This window comes from Euleptes europaea, chromosome 7 (genome assembly GCF_029931775.1).
Source record: "Euleptes europaea isolate rEulEur1 chromosome 7, rEulEur1.hap1, whole genome shotgun sequence".
NCBI lineage: Eukaryota > Metazoa > Chordata > Lepidosauria > Squamata > Sphaerodactylidae > Euleptes > Euleptes europaea.
In genome coordinates, this window is record NC_079318.1 from 98,976,069 (window position 1) to 98,994,987 (window position 18,919).

At 50.8% G+C, this 18,919-nt stretch overlaps 1 protein-coding gene across 1 annotated transcript in view; it reads left to right on the top strand.

Annotated features, from left to right (window-relative positions):
• The window catches only part of SETDB1 (SET domain bifurcated histone lysine methyltransferase 1), a 46,878-nt gene that overhangs the window by 5,671 nt on the left and 22,288 nt on the right, over positions 1–18,919 (top strand). Inside the window, exons 3-13 of the mRNA XM_056853543.1 lie at positions 1,183–1,340; positions 2,174–2,211; positions 3,626–3,730; positions 5,161–5,281; positions 6,891–7,092; positions 8,413–8,486; positions 11,792–11,982; positions 12,273–12,402; positions 13,849–13,987; positions 15,589–15,753; positions 16,326–16,928. Of these exons, the coding sequence (XP_056709521.1) occupies positions 1,183–1,340; positions 2,174–2,211; positions 3,626–3,730; positions 5,161–5,281; positions 6,891–7,092; positions 8,413–8,486; positions 11,792–11,982; positions 12,273–12,402; positions 13,849–13,987; positions 15,589–15,753; positions 16,326–16,928 (1,926 nt within the window). The remainder of the gene's footprint in view (positions 1–1,182; positions 1,341–2,173; positions 2,212–3,625; positions 3,731–5,160; positions 5,282–6,890; positions 7,093–8,412; positions 8,487–11,791; positions 11,983–12,272; positions 12,403–13,848; positions 13,988–15,588; positions 15,754–16,325; positions 16,929–18,919) is intronic.

Here is an 18,919-nt window from a genome sequence, read left to right on the forward strand (position 1 = left end):
TGCTTGTGGGCTTCCTAGAGGCACCTGGTTGGCCAGTGTGTGAACAGGCTGCTGGACTTGACGGGCCTGGGTCTGATCCAGGAGGCCTTTTCTTATGTTCTTATGTTCTAAATCGGAAACAGACTGGCAGCCAGCATAGCTGTTTCAAAATGGGCAACACATGTTCTCATCAGCTAGTCCCTGATCCTGGTGAGTCCGACGCATTCTGGAGCAGTTGTAATTTCCAGGTTGTCTTCAAGGGCAGCCCCACATAGAGTGTGTTGCAGTAATCCACCTGTGAGGTTACCGAAGCATGGCTCAGCTGGGCCAGGTTGGCTGAGCTTAGGTACCGAGAGAGTTGGTGCATCAGATGATAGAAGGCGCTCCTAGCTAGCCACGCCAACCTGCTTTTCAAAGGGCAAGGCAGGGTCCATGAGCAACCCCTACTTCTTAACTTGCTCTGAAAAAGCCAGTGTCACTCCATCTAAGACAAGTGGATTTAGTCCCTTTAGAGATTTAAAACAGATAAAAGGAAGTGGCTTCCTAGAGGCACCTGGTTGGCCACTGTGTGAACAGACTTCTGGACTTGATGGGCCTTGGTCTGATCCAGCAGGGCCTTTCTTATGTTCTTATGAAGTATTTCTTTACGCAATACATAGTTAAATTGTGGAACTCCCTGCCCCAGGATGTGGTGATGGCTGTCAACCTGGAAGGCTTGAGGGGAGTGGACATGTTCATGGAGGAGAGGGCTATCCATGGCTACTAGTCCAAATGGATACTAGTCATGATGCATACCTATTCTCTTCAGGATCAGAGGAGCATGCCTGTTATATGAGGTGCTGCGGAACACGGGCAGGAGAATGCTGCTGCCGTCGTCTTGTTTGTGGGCTTCCTGGAGGCACCTGGTTGGCCACTGTGTGGACAGACTACTGGACTTGATGGACCTTGGTCTGATCCAGCATGGCCTTTCTTAAGTTCTTACGAATACAGCCTCTCAGTAGAGTTCATTTTTTATATTGCTGACTATCCAGCAATAGAAGCTTTCCTGGCTGGTCACCTGTAAGCAGTTCTTACTCGCTGTAGGAGAGTAGCCGTTTACAAGCCCGATGACACTGGGGCCCTGCCTTGCCAGGACACAGTGCCGAAACAGGCAAGCAGAAGCCGGTACGTAAGCTACCTGACGCTGAGTCTCCAACCCCACAGGGCCGTAGACAAGTGCGAAGTGCTGGTCAAGGACGTCTATGCCAACCTGGGCTTGGAGTACGGTGAGATTGTCTCTGACGAGGACGACGCTTCTTCCAAGCCGATGGAAGTGATCGAGATTCCTGACGAAGACGACGATGTCATGAGTGTCGATTCTGGTGAGAAGTCTCTCAAGAGCAGGTTCACTGTTCTTTTTTTCCTTGCCTTGTGGTGACCTGGAAGTGGCCCTTGGGAAATTTGCTAGCTGGGTGCAATGGAAAGAGCTGTCCAGTTGTGTGGCTCTAGCTGCCAGGTCATAAGTGGTACACTGCCTCCGACTATGGAGGTTCTATTATTCTTCCAAGTCATCTGAGGTTCTTTTCTTACTTATTTGTATGGCTGATTTTTAAAAACGTACCCCTTGTTTCATGAAACAATAAAAAGTGCACAAAAACCTATGGTTAATAAATGGGCCAGGGACCAGAATAAAGAAGAGTTAAAATAAAGAAACATTTTATCACAAAATTGTATATGAAGACAAGTGAGAGATGGGGATGGGAAGAAAATCCCTCGAATTAACCAAATACTGGGGGTGGGGGGGAGTTACAATTTGCTTGGTTCCAAGAAAACTAACATGGAAAAGGCCTGTAGGAAGGGAATTCCATATTTTGTAAACAGCAACCTTCATCAGCCTCATATCTGGTGTTGCATATCGCCAAACATGGAATGGAGCCCGTCTTGGGCTTCCTTTGCGGAGTTCAGGGCATCATCCTTGATTCCTGTCCTCATTTTATCCTTACAACGACCCTGCGAGGTAGGATAGGCCAAGAGAGAGGGGGAGCCCCAAGCTCCATCACTGAGCTTCATGGCAGACTGCTGCTTTGAACCCGGGTTCCCTGTCCCGCACTGTGCCAATCACATCCCGCCGGCTCTTTTTCCATTTGTTGAATAAGCTGTAGCCTGATTATATAATAATAATAATAATAATAATGTGTTTGTCTCTTAATTGCAGGCGATGCGAGTAACAAAATGGCAAAGGACCAGTCCTTGGTGAGTGGACCAGAACTCGGTCAGCACAACAACCTTGCGAAAACTTGTTTTGCTAAGGTGGTCCTAGTTGGAGTCTTTTCCAGGAACTCCGAAACTGATCTTTACATGAATCGGAGAATCATAGAGACGGAAGGGGCCATACAGGCAATCTAGTTCAACCCCCTACTCAATGCAGGATCAGCCTAGAGCAGGGCTCCTCAAACTTTTTCCACTCGTAACCCCTTTTCGCCCAAGAAATCTTTACACGATCCCGGGTATATAGGTATATAAAATAGGTATACAAATCAAACATTTACTGATAATAAATCATAAAGAAATTTATGTTAAAACAATTCTTTGGTATAAATATAATTTTACCATTTAAAAAAGGTAAAGGTCCCCTGTCAAGCACCGGGTCATTCCTGACCCATAGGGTGACGTCACATCCCGACGTTTACTAGGCTGACTTTGTTTACGGGGTGGTTTGCCAGTGCCTTCCCCAGTCATCTTCCCTGTACCCCCCAGCAAACTGGGTACTCATTTTTCCATTTACTGCTGCCAATTTTTTCGCCACCCCCACATTCAGTTATGGGGTCCATATGGGGTCACGACCCACAGTTTAAGAAGCTTTGGCCTAGAGCATCCCTGACAAGTGTTCATCCAACCGCTGCTTGAAGACTGCCAGTGAGGGGGAGCTCGCCACCTCCCTAGGCAGCCGATTCCACTGCTGAACTACTCTTACTGTAAAAAAGCTTTTACCCTAATATCCAGCCACTACCTTTCCGTCGGTAATTTAAACCCATTATTGCGAGTCCTGTCCTCGGCTGCCAACAGGAATAGCTCCCTGCCCTCCTCCAAGGGACAGCCCTTCAAATACTTGAAGAGACCAACCATGTACCCCCTCAGCCTCCTCCAGACTAAGCATTCCCAAGTCCCTCAGCCTTTCCTCACAGGGCTTGGTCTCCAGGCCCCGGATCATCCTCGTCGACCCCTCCTCTGTCTCTTTTATTTCATGTCATGAGGATAGGACTCACAATAATGGGTTTAAATTGCAGGCGGAGAAGTACCGGCTGGCTATTAGGGGAAAAAAAGTTTTTACAGTAAGAGTTGTTTGGCAGTGGAGTCAGCTACCTGGGGAGGTGGTGAGCTCCCCCTCACTGGCAGTCTTTAAGCAGAGGCTGGACAAGCTTTTCTTGGGGATGCTTTTAGGCTGGTCCTGCATTAAGCAGGGGGTCGGGCTAGATGGCCTGTGTGGCCCCTTCCTATTCTGTTATTCCTTTTTGCCCCTTTTTTGTATTTCTGTTCTTGCCTGCATATATCTGCCATCTGAGGACAGATTTCCTGCCTCCAAAGGAGTGGGATCTGACCCTGCAGTAAATCTGCAAAGTCTTCAAGGCTAAGCCACAAGGCTCCTTTTTTGGTTCTCTTCCTGTAGCTTCGAGAAGCCATGGCCGCCATGAGGAGGTCAGCTCAGGACGTGCAGAAGTTTATGGATGCCGTGAACAAAAGAGGTGGGTGTTTATTTCTTTGGAATATTTCTGTGCCATCGCCTGAGACTCCCAGTCAAGGTGGCTGACAATAAAAGCCACAATATTAAAAAACAAAAAACAAGCCATTGGATATCAGCAGCATAAAAACTTTCCGTAAAATAGAAGAGGAGTTGGTTTTCATACCCAGCATTTCTCTGCCTTTAAAGAGTCTCAAAGCGACTTATAATCGCCTTCCCGTCCCATCCCCACAACAGACACCTTAAGAGGTAGGTGGGGCTGAGAGAGTTTGGAGAGAACTGTGACTAGCGCAAGGTCAACCAGCTGGCTTCATCTGGAGGAGTGGGGAATCGAACCTGGTTCTCCAGATCAAAGCCCGCTGCTCATGTGGAGGAGTGGGGAATCAAACCCGGTTCTCCAGATTAGAGTCCGCTGCTCATGAGATGCCTTATACTGAGTGAGCAGGAAGAAAATAAGACCATGCAGACTTCATGTGGAGGAGTGGGGAAACCAACCCGGTTCACCAGATTAGAGTCTGCCGCTCTTAACCACTACACCACTGGTTAAGAAAAAAAAACCAATTAAAGGCCTGGGTAAACAGATGTTTGTTAGCCTGGCTAAAAGAAAGTGGAGTAGGCACCAGGCGAACCTCAAGGGGGAGGGCGTTCCAAAGGCAAGGTGCCACCATTGAAAATACCCCGTCTCTTAGTTGCCACCCGCCTCTCCTCTGGAGGCAGGAGAGCACCCCTGAGAGGCAGAGAACTAGTGGGGATAACTGAGGGGGTGAAGCTGTCCGGTGAGTAACCTTAAGCTTTGCAGCTGGGGATGCCAGGCCAAGATTACACATGAACACATGAAGCTGCCTTATACTGAATCAGCCCCATGGTCCATCAAAGTCAGCATTGACTGCTCTGACCGGCAGCGGCTCTCCAGGGTCTCAGGCGGAGGTCTTTCACATCACCTACTTGCCTGGTCCCTTTAACGGGATATCCTGGGGATTGAACCTGGGACCTTCTGCAAGCCAAGCAGATGCTCTAACACTAAGCCACAGTCCTTCTCCAAGGCTCTTCAGGGTCTCAGGCAGGGGTCTTTCACATCATCTACCTGCCTAGTCCCTTTAACTGGAGATGCCAGGGATTGAACCTGGGACCTTCTGCATGCCAAACAGATGCTCTAACACTGAGCCACAGCCCCTCCCACATCTGAAACTATCTTCTACTCCCTTCATCTGAAATTATGTTCTGTGCACGGAAAGCAGATGAAAATGCCCAGGTGACATAAATATCAGTCTTTGAAGCACTGGGTGTTGCTTTTCCCAAATAAATTTTAAAGCTGCTGACCACTGACAAAAGTGACTTGGCATCTAGGAACTGCTGGGGACAGGTGAGCGGGTAGTAGAGAGGTGGGCAGGGTTGAATGGGTCCCTCTTGAAGACTGAGCCTCTCAGTTGGTTCCTGATTAGAACTCTCTGGCAGGATCCCAGCAAGTCAGTCCTGGATGCGAAATCACCCAAGACGGAGACCTGACGGTGGGCGACCGCATCCTGGGCAAGAAGCGGACCAAGACTTGGCACAAGGGGACGCTGATCGCTATCCAGGCCGTGGGTGAGTGAACGTGGTCGCCTCAGCCCTGCAGGTGGGATGGTCCGTGCATGGCTTTGCCGTTTCCCATCCGGCTAGATAAGAAGACAGGCGGGGTCTGTGTCTGCTTCTCGTTTCGGCTGAAAAGGGATGTTTAAGAGCAAAAGTTACAGCACGTCCGGAAGATTAACGGTAGCCAGATTTCTGCGTGGGCTGCACTGCCCATCCCAAGGTCTCTGGGAACTGGTCATCGGCAGCTCTTTCTTCCATCTTGTATGTGTGTGCTAAGTGCCATCAAGTCGTTTCCGACTCATGGCTACCCTATGAATCAAAGTCCTCCAAAATGTCCTATCTTTGACAGCCTTGCTCAGATCTTGCAAACTGCAAAAAACTTGAGCAGCTTGCAAAAACTGGATTCTGGAAATACTACAGTAAGAGCACGTAGGGTGTGCTCACCTCTATACCTAGGTCCAAACCTACCGCAATCCCTTACAATGTACTTTGATTTTTTTTATAATCCCCGCGATACAGACTATTATTTATGTTGGCTAGGCTGAATGCCATCCCATCAGGGGAGTTAATGGGTCATTTAAATAGGTTACCATACTGTGAGAGAGTATGCCAATGTGGTTCTGGACAAATAGACACTCTTCAGCATTTCTTGTTTAGCTGTGACTTGCTCAACAAGGCTAGAGACAGATGGGAAAAGCCTTTTATTCGGGAATCTGTCTCTGAACTGGATAATCTGAGGGTTCTTTTAGCAGGGGTGGATTTTAATACTACATTGGCAGTTGCCAAATTTATTTCCCAGTCAGTTAAGATTTTAAAAATACTAATTTCATTATGGGTTATTTAGATAGTTCCTTTTTTCTTTTCTTTTTTGGTCTCAGTGTGACATTGTTCAGAGCCGAATTGGCCACATGAACAGTATCATTAAAGTAAATTCTCTGGGAACTGTAGTTCTGTGAAGAGGCCTGTGAATCTCCACATCAGGGGCCCCCAACCCTTTTGAGCCTGCGGTCACCGTTGGAATTATGACAAGACATGGTGGGTGGCCACAACATGGCTGCCGCAGGTGGCAGAGCCTACCACAAATTGGCTGCACAGTTTACCTTCAGTTTAGGAAAAAATTTCTAACAGGGCGGTTCCTCAGTGGAACAGCCTTCCTCGGGAGGTGGTGAGCTCTCCTTCCCTGGAGGTTTTAAGAAGAGGCTAGATGGCCATCCATCAGCAGTGCTGATTCTAGGTCCTTAGGTAGATCATGAGAGGGAGGGCATCGTGGCCATCTTCTGGGCATGGAGTAGGGGTCACTGGGGGTGTGGGGGGTGGTAGTTATGAATTTCCTGCATTGTGCAGGGGGTTGGACTAGATGTCCCAGGTGGTCCCTTCCAACCCTATGATTCTATGAATGATTTTATGGATTTTAATGATAGATGTTTATGAGTTGTATTGTTCGTTATTGATTGTTGTTATCCGCCCTGAGCGCTGCTATGGCCGGGGATTGAGGGCGGAATACAAATTTAAATAAATAAATAAACCAGAACCAGCCCTACGGCGTCCTGCAGGGCTGGCTCTTTGTCCCACGCAGAGGTCGCAACTGACTGTTGCCCTCCCTTTTGGCCGTCTTCCTCAGGGGCCGGGAAGAAGTACAAAGTGAAGTTCGACAACAAAGGGAAAAGCTTGCTGTCGGGCAACCACATCGCGTATGACTATCACCCGTCACCCGAGAGCCTGCAAGTCGGGAGCCGGGTGGTGGCTAAATACAAAGACGGGAACCAGATGTGGCTGTACGCCGGCATTGTGGCCGAGACACCAAACATCAAGAACAAAATGAGGTCAGAGGAGGCCGCCGCTCTCAAAACCTTGCTGCGTCAGGACACCTCTCCGCTTGGGCCGGGTGTCTGCCTCCCAACAGCTGGAGTCAGGTTTCCTAGGAAGCTCAAAAGCTTGATAGAACGTAGCCTCTCGGCTACAAAACTTGAGTCTGACTTTAGAAAAGAGCAAGAGTCCAGTAGCACCATAAAGACTTAACAAAATTTCTGGCAGGGTATGAGATTTCGTGAGCCACAGCTCCCTTCCTCAGAGACAACTAGAATGTGAGTCCATCTCTCCTTAAGTAGAGAAGAGTGAATTAGACACACAATGTCAATGTCAAAAGCAAGTAAATGACACTAGGAGGCATGATTGGATTAGGTGGGATATGCAGAGGGGTAGTAGGCGTGGAGAAATTAGCAATGGTGATGAGACAGGAATCCCAGATCTCTGTTAAGTCCAGGAGAATGCATAGTCTTGAGCTTCATTATTAGTTGTAATGCAGCACGTAATTCTTGTGATGTTGAGCCTGCCTTGACAGAGTTGTTCCTTGGGGCTTTCGACCAGGAGGCGAGCCGTGTTCTCGTTATACCTCCCTCATCAATTGGTTCCCAAGCTTCTGGCTCCATCATGCTCAGCGTTTGTCAATCTCCAGCCTTAAAAGTGGGGTGTGAGAGGTCTCTTGGGAGTGGTGGTCATTCTGCATGCTCCGTCATAAGAACGTAAGAAGCAGCCCTGCTGATAACAGGCCGGTGGTCCATCCAGTCCAGCATCCCATCTCACACAGCGGCCAAGGGGTTCCTCAGGAGGGCCAACCACAGGGCACAGAGGCCCCGAGAAGAGCATAAGAAGGGCCCTGCTGGACGAGACCAGTGAGGGTCCATCTAGTCCAGCATCCCGTCTCACACAGCAGTCAACCGGTTCCTCTGAATGTCCAACAATAGAGCAAAGAAGCTGAGGCCTTCCCCTGATGTTGCCTCCTGGCACTGGTTGGCTGCCTCTGAGCATGGAGATTCCCTTTAGTCGCAATGGCTAGTAGCCATTGATAGATCCACCCTCCATGGATTTGTCTTAATCCCCTTTTAAAGCCGTCTCTGCCTGCGGCCATCACTACATCCTCCGGCAGGGAATTCTACGTTTTAATCACCGGCTGCATAAAGAAGTATTTCCTTTTGTTCGTCCTGTATCTACTGCCCATCAACTTGATTGCATGCCCTCAAGTTTCTAATATTTCGGGAGAGGGAGAAGCGGAAGAGATAGACTTAGCCCAGCCCAACTGGCCCCTTTACTGTCCCTCTGAAAGCAATGGCCGAGGGTCAGCCTTGCCGTATTCTTTCTTCCAGGTTCCTGATCTTCTTCGATGACGGTTACGCCTCTTACGTCATTCAGCCCGAGCTCTACCTGATCTGCCGGCCACGTGAGTCTTCCTTCTCTGGCTGTGCCTTCCTGTAGAGGAAAGCCGCCCAGCCTCTGCTGGGCAGGACCTCTTTTAAGGTTGGCAGGACCTCTTTTAAGGTTAGCCCTGACCTGGGTGGCCCAGGCTAGCCTGATCTCGTCAGATCTCAGAAGCTAAGCAGGGTCAGCCCTGGTTAGTATTTGGATGGGAGACCACCAAGAAATACCAGGGTTGCTGTGCAGAGGAAGGCACTGGCAAGCCACCTCTGTTAGTCTCTTGCCATGAAAACCCCAAAAGGGGTCACCATAAGTCAGCTGTGACTTGATGGCACTTTACACACAAGAGCTAGTTCTCAAACAAAACACTGAGCCCAGGAGTTCTCCCGTGCTCAGTGGGAAAGCTGCCACCAGCCCCTATGCAAACGGTTAGCCCCGGCAGAGGATAGGGGCAGCCTCTGCCAGCTGGTTCCAAATTACAGCACAGCCCTCTCATGCAAGGTAGGATGCCCAGCAGGTGAGGATTATGCTAATAAAAGGTTTTAAGCCTTGGTAGGTGGTCACACAAACAAAAAGGCACTTCAGATGTAGCCTTAGGATCCACAAAGTCAAAAGACACACCAATATAGGTTAAAGATTTATTTTAAGGTTTTGTGCTCGTTACAGAAGGAAAATTCGTGAAGCATTTAAAGCACAAAAATAACAAAGCTTAATATATCTAGCTACACAGTCAAGTTCTTAGGTTCAAATGTTTGGCAAAGTTTAAGGTAAGATTTCAAGAGGTTTTGTTACAAGTTACCAGTTTCTTCAAAGGTTCATGCGTCTTGGTTTTCAGCATGCAAGTTTCCAGAGTCAGTCGGACAAGAGTTTCCCCTATGGGCAAAATCAGAATGAGTTGTGATGAAGTCAGGCATGGACCAGCCATAGCCATAACATTCATGATTTCTGTATGAACGAGGTCTGCTTTTATCTTCATATTCTCAGTAACATGGGCCCTAATACACCAATGAGAATGCAAAGAGAGTCATAAACCTATAATTGATTGATGTGTCACACTTGCCTCTATATCACGTCAGGATGACCAAGGCATTTCTGATTCTGCAGCAATCAAAACACCTGGACATCCTCAAGTCGGAGATAAGAGCAAGGCTGACAGATTTGTTACTAGGGTAACTAACGGCCTTCAATTAGGGAGGAAGGGAGCTGGAATAGTTTGCATCTGGCATGCTCTGCCCCCTTCCTTCAAAGCACATTCTTCAAAACAAAGGTGGTTCTCACGGCTGTAAATTGCTGAGTGAACCATTTGCCTCTCTTAGCCTCCTGAGTTTAATATCAGGTCATACTAGGCCCTGGTCTGAACCAAGGAATTGTAACCAAAGAAATTGGGGATCCCAGTTTCTTTACACTTCCTTCTTTAAGAAAGATGTAGACAAGCTGGAACGTGTCCAGAGGAGGGCAACAAAGATGGTGAGGGGACTGTAGACCAAGTCCTATGAGGAAAGGCTGAAGGAGCTGGGTATGTTTAGCCTGAAGAGGAGAAGACTAAGGGGTGATATGATAGCCATCTTCAAGTACTTGAAGGGCTGTCATATAGAGGAGGGTGCCGAGTTGTTTTCTGTTGCCCCAGAAGGTCAGACCAGAACCAACAGTTTGAAATTAAATCAAAAGAGTTTCTATCTAGACATTAGGAAGAACTTTCTAACGGTTAGAGCGGTTCCTCAGTGGAACAGGCTTCCTCGGGGAGTGGTGAGCTCTCCTTCCCTGGAGGTTTTCAAGAAGAGGAGATGGCCATCTGTCAGCGAGGCTGATTCTATGACCTTAGGCAGATGATCAGAGGGAGGGCATCTTGGCCATCTTCTGGGCATGGAGTAGGGGTCACTGGGGGTGTGGGGGGGAGGTAGTGGTGAATTTCCTGCATTGTGCAGTGGGTTGGACTAGATGACCCTGGTGGTCCCTTCCAACTGTATGATTCTGACTCAGCCTGGAGTTTCTCAGTCGTCTCCTTCAATCTTCAGAAGCACTTGGGACAGAGAATAGCAACTGGTCTTCACAAAATGTGTGTGAAAACATGACTAGCCGTGCCAAATCAGGACCAGGGTCCAGCCAGCCCAGCATCCTGTTTCCCAGAGCGGCCAAGCGGATAGTCCCCCTCCGTCCACAAGCAGGGCACAGGGAAACAGCCACTGTCCTGTTTCCCCCCCCCCAGCACTGGCATTCAGTTACTGCCTTTGAACATAGTTGCCGTGGACCCGCTCCCCTCCACGAATTCGCCTAGCCCTCTTTAAAAGCTCACTGAGCTGGCGGCCATTCTGTGGCACTGAGTCCCAAAGGTTACTTTTGCCTGCCTTTGCATCTCGTGGAAAAAGTTCGCCCATCCTCTTTCTCCACCCTAGGTCTAATTTTTACAAACCTGGACCCTGTCTCCTCCCTCTCTCTCTGGCGTAGCCTCTCCTTGTTGGGAAGGTGCCCCAGCCACTTAATCATCTTGATTGTCCTTTTTTTTTTTTGCACCTTTTCCCAGCACTGTAATATCCTTTTGAGATGCAGGTGATCAGAAAAGTACGCAGTTCTGTGCCAGAGGACTCCCAGTGCAGTCCTCTAAATTTCAGTTACCTTATATAAGGTGATAAGAACCCAGAATGTTATACAGCTCCCTAGCAAACAGACTCGCCCAGTGCCACACATGAACCCACACGAAGTTGCCTTCTACTGAATCAGACCCTCGGTCCATCAAAGTCAGTATTGTCTACTCAAACCGGCAGCGGCTCTCCAGGGTCTCAGGCAGAGGTCTTTCACATCACCTACGTGCCTAGTCCCTTTAAGTGGAGATGCCGGGGATTGAACCTGGGACCTTCTGCATGCCAAGCAGATGCTCTACCACTGAGCCACAGCCCTGGCACTATCCACAGAATCTGCCCCTACTTGACTAAACTAGTTAGTTACACATGAAGCTGCCATATAGTGAATAAGACCTTTGGTCCATTGAAGTTAACATTGTCTACTCAGACCAGCAGCAACTCTCTAGGGTCTCAGGTAAAGGTCTTTCCCATCACCTGATCCTGTCACTGGAGATGCGGGGGGTGGAACCTGGGACCTTTTGCATGCCAAGCAGATGCTCTACCACTGAGCCATGGCCCCTTCCTGGGGATTATATCAGCAAAGATGGAATTGGACTCATGATGGGGGGATCATTCCAGAGATCTGGGGTAACAACCGCAAAGCCCCCCTGCTTCTTATAGTTCTAGAAATTTATAGTGAATTATAAAGGGCATGGTACAGCGATATGTGTCACGCAAATGTAGTTTTGATTGTGCATTTCCTTTTGGGCAGTCAAAAAGACTTGGGAGGACATCGAAGACATTTCGTGTCGGGATTTCATCGAAGAGTACGTCACGGCCTACCCGAACCGGCCGATGGTTTTGCTCAAGAGCGGTCAGCTCATCAAAACGGAGTGGGACGGCACTTGGTGGAAGTCCCGCGTGGAGGAAGTGGATGGGAGTCTGGTCAAAATCCTCTTCCTGGTAGGGTTGCCTTGTGTGAGTCTCCTTTTGTTGCAGAATCCGAGTTGCGTTTAGTGCGGCCGGTCTCGTGCCGAGGTCATTGTCCCACCCCACCCTCTCTTCTCCCCCCTCCCCGGCTGATTTGTCTCGTAGAGCTTGCGGTGGGTGAACACCCCCTGGTGTGGAGGAGGAGGTGCAGCCCCAGAATCCCACGGTGCCCAACGCCAAGTTAGCATGCGTTTGCGCAGATGAACCCCTGGCCTCTTCCGCTCACTCTCGGCCGTGGCTTTGTCCCTGTTTCTGCCTGCCAGGATGACAAACGCTGCGAGTGGATCTACCGAGGCTCCACCCGCCTGGAGCCCATGTTCAGCATGAAGACCTCCACCGCCTCCACCCTGGAGAAGAAGCAAGGGGGACAGATGAGGACCCGGCCGAATGTTGGTATGCCGCAGGTGTTCTTGTTGGGGTTTTGTATCCTTTATGGGTGTGGGTGTGGGGGGGAAGCACCCCTGGATGACCAGAGGCATCCTACAGGAGTTCTGGGTTTGATGAAAGGAGAGCCAGCATGGCGTAGTGGTTAAGAGCGGCGGACTCTAATCTGGTGAACCAGGTTTGATTCCCCACTCCTCCACATGAGCAGTGGACGCTAATCTGGTGAACTGGGTTCAATTCCTCGCTCCTCCACATGCAGCCTTCTGGGTGACCTTGGGCCAGTCACAGCTCTCTCCGAACTCTCTCAGCCTCACCTACCTCACAAGATGTCTGTTGTGGGGAGAGGAAAGGAAGGAGATTGTAAGCCGCTTTGAGACTCCTTAAAAAAGGTAGAGAAAGTCAGCATATAAAAACCAACTCTTCTTCCTCTTTTTCCCCTTCTTCTTCATTTTGACGCCTTTCCCATCACAAAGGTCCTTGGTTGTTAAGGTGTTTTTTAGTATTGATGGGTTGGATCCCACAGACTTTTTCCTTTAATGGCTCACCTGCCTTTCACAGGTGCAAAGAGCCTTCCTCGCCTTATACCAGGGGCTCCTTGTGCCTGTGGACAGCACCACCCTTAGTAGAACAAATCCACAGAATCCAGCCCCAAATTACACCCCCATCCTTAGGGCATTTTATGGCATGGGAAAAAAATGACAAATCACCTAGGGGTGGGGGTTACCAAGTCCCCCCTGGCCAACGGTGAGGGATGAGGGAGTAGGATTGCCGGTTCCTGGTTGGGAGACTCTACCACTTAAGGGAGAATCAAACCGGCTTACAATCACCTTCCCTTCCCACAACAGAAACCCTGTGAGGTAGGTGGACCCAAGGTCACACAGCTGGCTTCATGTGTAGGAGTGGGGAAACCAACCCGATTCACCAGATTAGCCTCCACCGCTCATGTGGAGGAGTGGGGAAAAACCCGGTTCTCCAGATCAGACTCCACCACTCCAAACCACCGCTCTTAACCACTATACCACGCTGGCTCTCTGGAGATTTGGGGATGGATCTTGGGGAGGGCAGGAACCTGAGTGGGGTACAGTTCCATAGAATCCACCCTCCAAATCACCCATTGCCACCAGGGGAACTGATCTCAGTAGTCTGGAGATGAGCTGTAATTCCAGGGGATCCCCAGGTCACACCTGGAGGCTGCTGGCATCCCTACCTAGGCATGATGACCATCCAAAGTCTGGCATCAGGGAGAGGACAGAAGGAAGGCAGAGTCTGGGTTCCTGAGGGGTGAGCAGGACCCAAACCAGAGGATGGCACCCCAACCCCACTTCCCTGTGGGGCAAGGCGAGTGGACTCCATGTTTTCGAGTCGTCCTGTGCACGAGCGGGCTGAATGCAAAGAGAATCCCCCGAAGCCGTTCCCTGAGTTTGTCACGCTGACTCCAATTTTCCCTCCCGCCAGGCGCTGTGCGGAGCAAGGGTCCGGTAGTCCAGTACACCCATGACTTAACAGGGACCAGCATGCAATTTAAGCCCGTGGAGCCGCCCCCAGTGCCGATTGTGGTGTCGCAGCCGGTTTCGCCTCAGTTCGTCGACGTGGAGTAAGTTGGATCGATCGGTCGATGATCCCACATTTAGCTGTCCCTCCTCCAAGGGGCTCACATGGCATATGTAGGTTTCTGTCCCCCCACCCCTAGTTTTATCCTCAAAACTGCCCTGGGAAGAAGTTAAGAACATAAGAAAAGCCCTGCTGGATCAGACCCAGGCCCATCAAGTCCAGCAGTCTGTTCACACAGTGGCCAACCAGGTGCCTCCAGGAAGCCCCCAAACAAGACGACTGCAGCAGCACCATCCTGCCTGTGCTCCACAGCACCTAAGATAACAGGCCTGCTTCTCTGATGCTGGAGAGAATGGGTATGCATGACTAGTGTCCATTTTTACTAGTAGCCAAGGATAGCCTCCATGAACATGTCCACTCCCCTCTTAAAGCCCTCCAAGCTGGCAGCCATCACCACATCCTGGGGCAGGGAGTTCCACAATTTAACTATGCGTTGTGTGACGAAATACTTCCTTTTATCTGTTTTGAATCTCTCGCCCTCCAGCTTCAGCAGATGACCCCGCGTTCTAGTATTATGGGAGAGGGAGAAAAGCTTCTCTCTGTCCACTCTCTCCATACCATGCATCATTTTATAGACCTCTATCATGTCTCCCTCAGCCGAGAGGAGGCTGAGAGCGCGATTGGCCCAAGGTCACCCAGAGCCCTCCCATGCCGAGTGGAACTCGGGTCTTTCTGGTCAAAGTCCAGTGTTCTGGCCCAGGGTCCCCAAAACGTTTTGAGCACATTTGGAATTTTGAGGGAGGGGGATGATCAGCACCACGCCACCCCAAAATGGCTGCCATGGAGGCACAGCCAAACCCCAAATGGCTGCCACGGGAGGTGCAGCTGAATGGAATACCTCCCTCCTCACACCTTCAGGGAGGAAGGAAATCCCGAAGGGGGAATGGAGTCGCACGCTGAGTAAGGAGAGCCCAGGTGTTTCCCGGTCCTCCCGACCCCCCCCCCCCCCCAGTGGAAAACCCTTACATTTGAATGAGGGCTGCCAACGGCCTCACCTCCTTTCTGAAAATCTTGACAGGTGCCAAGGAAAGTAGTGGTGGTTGCCGTGGTGTCCGTTCTAGCCTGTACCCCGTTCTAGCCTGTACCCCTCCTTGGCCTCTTGGCAGAAGGCCATAGGAGCGTAATAGGAAGCTGTCTGGTCGAGTCTCTCTGCCCATATAGCAACTCGGGCTGTGCAGAGAGGGTCTCAAGCAGACCGGGATAACTGTAAGTTGGTTGCGACTTGATGGCATTTTCCATCACCCATCTGCCGGCATGTTCTAGGGTGCCCGCTTGTTTGATGCCCACTTATGTCCTCCTGAACTCCCTTTCTGAACCAGACATGGAGCATTGGCTGCGCATTGGAGGGGACGGTCGGTAATATTGGTTCAGGCTGCCTTTCGGGGAAACATGTTTGCCGTTACTTGATTTTCTGATCAGTGAGAAGCCAGAGGAACCCCAGCGGTCCTTAAAGCACATTCTGAAACCCCCAGCCTTAACCCCATCCTTCAGTACTCCCGGAGCCCCGGCTCAGACCCCCCCGCCCTACTTGGGAGCTCCGTAACCCAGCTTCCCTTTGCTTTGGTCTCCCTTGCTTCCGTGCAGCAGTCCAGAGAGCCAGCTCGCTCAGTCCAAAAAGCAGCAAGTGGCCAAAAAGAGCACTTCGTTCCTGCGTCCAGGCTCAGTGGGGTCAGGACCGTCTTCTCCACCTTCCCCCGTCCTGGGCGAAGCGCCTTCAGTCGGGAGGACTGGGGTGACCCAGCAATTTTGGTAAGCAGCGGCGGTTTTGAGAATGTTCGCATGAAAGTCACTGGGGCGGTTTGCGCCAGTGGGGGGTGCTGTAGGGTTGAGCTTTTGACGGGGAAAATAGTTCTTGCGGCAGGGTCGTCCATCATAGGAAGGAGCCGTAACATCGTATGTGTAGGCCAACGTTATCCGCACCCCTGCCTTGCTGTGTGGATTAATTTACGGTTTGGGTGAAAGATACATTAAAGTACCCTAAATAAATGATGAAAAATAAACTATGGTTTACACAAACTGGAGGTGAGATGAAATCGCAAACCGCAGTTTGGGCGCCATAACGTGCAACAAGCGAACTGTGGTTTAAAAAAGCCCCTTGTCTGCTTTCTTGCCATAGTATTCCCTATTACAGTGGAATCAGCTACCTAGGGAGATGGTAAGCTCCCTGTCACTGGCAAGCTTTAAGCAGCGGCTGAACAAGCACTCATCAGGGATGCTCTAGGCTGATCCTGCATTAAGCAGAGGGTCGGAATCGATGGCCTGTATGGCCCCTTCCCACTCTATGATTCTATGATGATTGTCCCTCCCTTTCCGTGCGGCAGGTTCTCCGGCCCTCAGCCGGCCGGCAGCTCCTCCCAGCAGTTCCACGGCGTCCCGGACTGTCTCCCCAACGAGCGTTCCTACCAGGCCCCCGTGGAGAAGCTCTTCTACCTCCCCCACGTGTGCAGCTTTAAATGCCTGTCGCGGGTGCGCCACATCCTCAGCGACCAGTACCGCAACAAGAACCCCCTCCTCATCCCGCTCCTCTATGACTTCCGGCGCATGACGGCCCGCCGGCGCATCAACCGCAAGACGGGCTTCCACGTCATCTACAAGACGCCCTGCGGCCTGTGCCTGCGCAGCATGGGCGAGATCGAGCGATACCTCTTTGAGACGGACTGCGACTTCCTCTTCCTGGAGATGTTCTGCCTGGACCCCTACGTCCTGGTGGACCGCAAGTTCCAGCCATACAAGCCGTTCTACTACATCGCCGACATCACCAAGGGGAAGGAGGACGTCCCCCTGTCGTGCGTCAATGAGATCGACAGCACCCCCCCGCCCCAGGTGGCCTACAGCAAGGAGCGCATCCCAGGCAAGGGGGTCTACATCAACACCAGCTCGGACTTCCTGGTGGGGTGCGACTGCAAGGACGGCTGTAGGAACAAGTGAGCATCGTGGCTTTTGTCTTTTTTGGTTTAAGGTGCTATATCACATGAGAGGGGCTGTGGCTCAGTGGTAGAGCATCTGCTTGGCATTCAGAAGGTCCTAGGTTCAATCCCTGGCATCTCCAGTTAAAGGGACTAGGCAGGAAGGTGATGTGAAAGACCTCTGCCTGAGACCCTGGAGAGTCATGGAGAGATGCTGTGGCTCAGTGGTAGAGCATCAGCTTGGCATGCAGAAGGTCCCAGGTTCAATCCCCATCATCTTCAGTTAAAGGGACCAGGCAAGTAGGTGATGTGAAAGACCCCCGCCTGAGAGACCCTGGAGAGCCGCTGATGGTCTGAGTAGACCATACTGACTTTGATGGACTGAGGGTCTGGTTCAGTATAAGGCAGCTTCATGTGTTCATGATAACCATCTTCAAGTATTTGGAGGGCTGTCATAGAGGGAGCGGAGCGGAGTTGTTTTCTGCTGCCCCAGAAGGTCGAACCAGAACCAAAGGGGTTGAAATTGAATCAAAAGAGTTTTCAGCTAAACATTAGGAAGAACTTTCTGACAGAGCGGTTCCTCAGTGGAACAGGCTTCCTTGGGAGGAGGTGGGCTCTCCTGTGGAGGATTTTAAGTAGAGGCTAGGTGGCCACCTGTCAGCAATGCTGATTCTGTGAACTTGGGCACATCATAAGAGGGAGGGAAGGAAGGGTTGTTGTCAGTGTTTGGCTCTCGTGGGCCTTTCTTACATGCCCAGGGAAATGCTGATCACCATTTTGGGGTCAGGAAGCAATTTTCCTCCAGGCCAGATGGGCAGGGTTTTTTTGGCCATGTTCTGGGGCATGGAGTAGGGGTCACTGGGGGTGTGGGGGGGAGGTATTTGTGAATTTCCTGCATTGTGCAGGGGGTTGGACTAGATGACACTGGAGGTCCCTTCCAACTCCACGATTCTATCATTCTAAGGCTCCCCTCCCGCTTTGGCCAAGGCCAACTCTGGCTTTTTGAGAACCCCTGGATAAAGGGGCCTGCAAGGACCCCCAGACCTGTGAAAATGTGCTGCTCGCCAGGGGTCCGTACATCGCCATAACCTTTGGTAGTAGTGTTGCCAATCTCCAGGTGGGGCCTGAAGATCTCCTGGAATTAACAGCTGATATCCAGATTACTTTCTCCTGGAGAAAACTACTGCTGCAAGGGGCAAACTCTATGGCATTATACCCTGCTGAGGTCCCTCCCCAAACCCTGCCCCTCTCCAGGCTCCATCCCCCCCCCCCAATCACCAGGAATTTCTCAGCTTGGAGTTGGCAATCCTATTTGACAACTGGCCAAGTTTGATACGGTGGCCTAGATGGCCCAGGCTAGCGTAATCTCATCAGCTCTCGGAAGCGAAGCGGGGTTGGCCTTGGTTAGTACTTGGATGGGAGACCAACCACGGAAGTCCAGGGTCACAACACAGTGACAAGCCATGGCAAACCACCTCTGAATGTCTCTTTGCCTTGAAAACCCTACAGGGCCACCGTACGTTGGCTGTGACATGGCGGCCCTGTCCACCACCACCACCACCATCATAGTTTGTTCCCCTCGTCGACTCCGACCTCCCCCGCGCCCCCCCCCAGTTAGTGAGAGGGGTGGGGCCTTGATTGTGACGGTCACACAATCTGAGCCCCTCTTCTCTCCCGCAGCTCCAAAATGGGTTCAGGTTGACAATTGTCACGGAAAGCCAGCGTGGTGTGGTGGTTAAGAGCGGGGGACTCTGATCTGGAGAACCGGGTTCGATTCCATACTCCTCTACATGAGCGGAGGAGGCTAATCTGGTGAACCGGGTTGGTTTCCCCATTCTTCCACATGAAGCCAGCTGGGTGACCTTGGGCTAGTCACAGTTATCTTATGGCTCTGTCAGCCCCACTGACCTCACAGGGTGTTTGTTGTGGGGAGGGGGAGGGAAAGTGATTGTTTGATTCTGCCATAAGTGGTAGAAAAAGTCAGCATATAAAAACCAACTACTACTCCT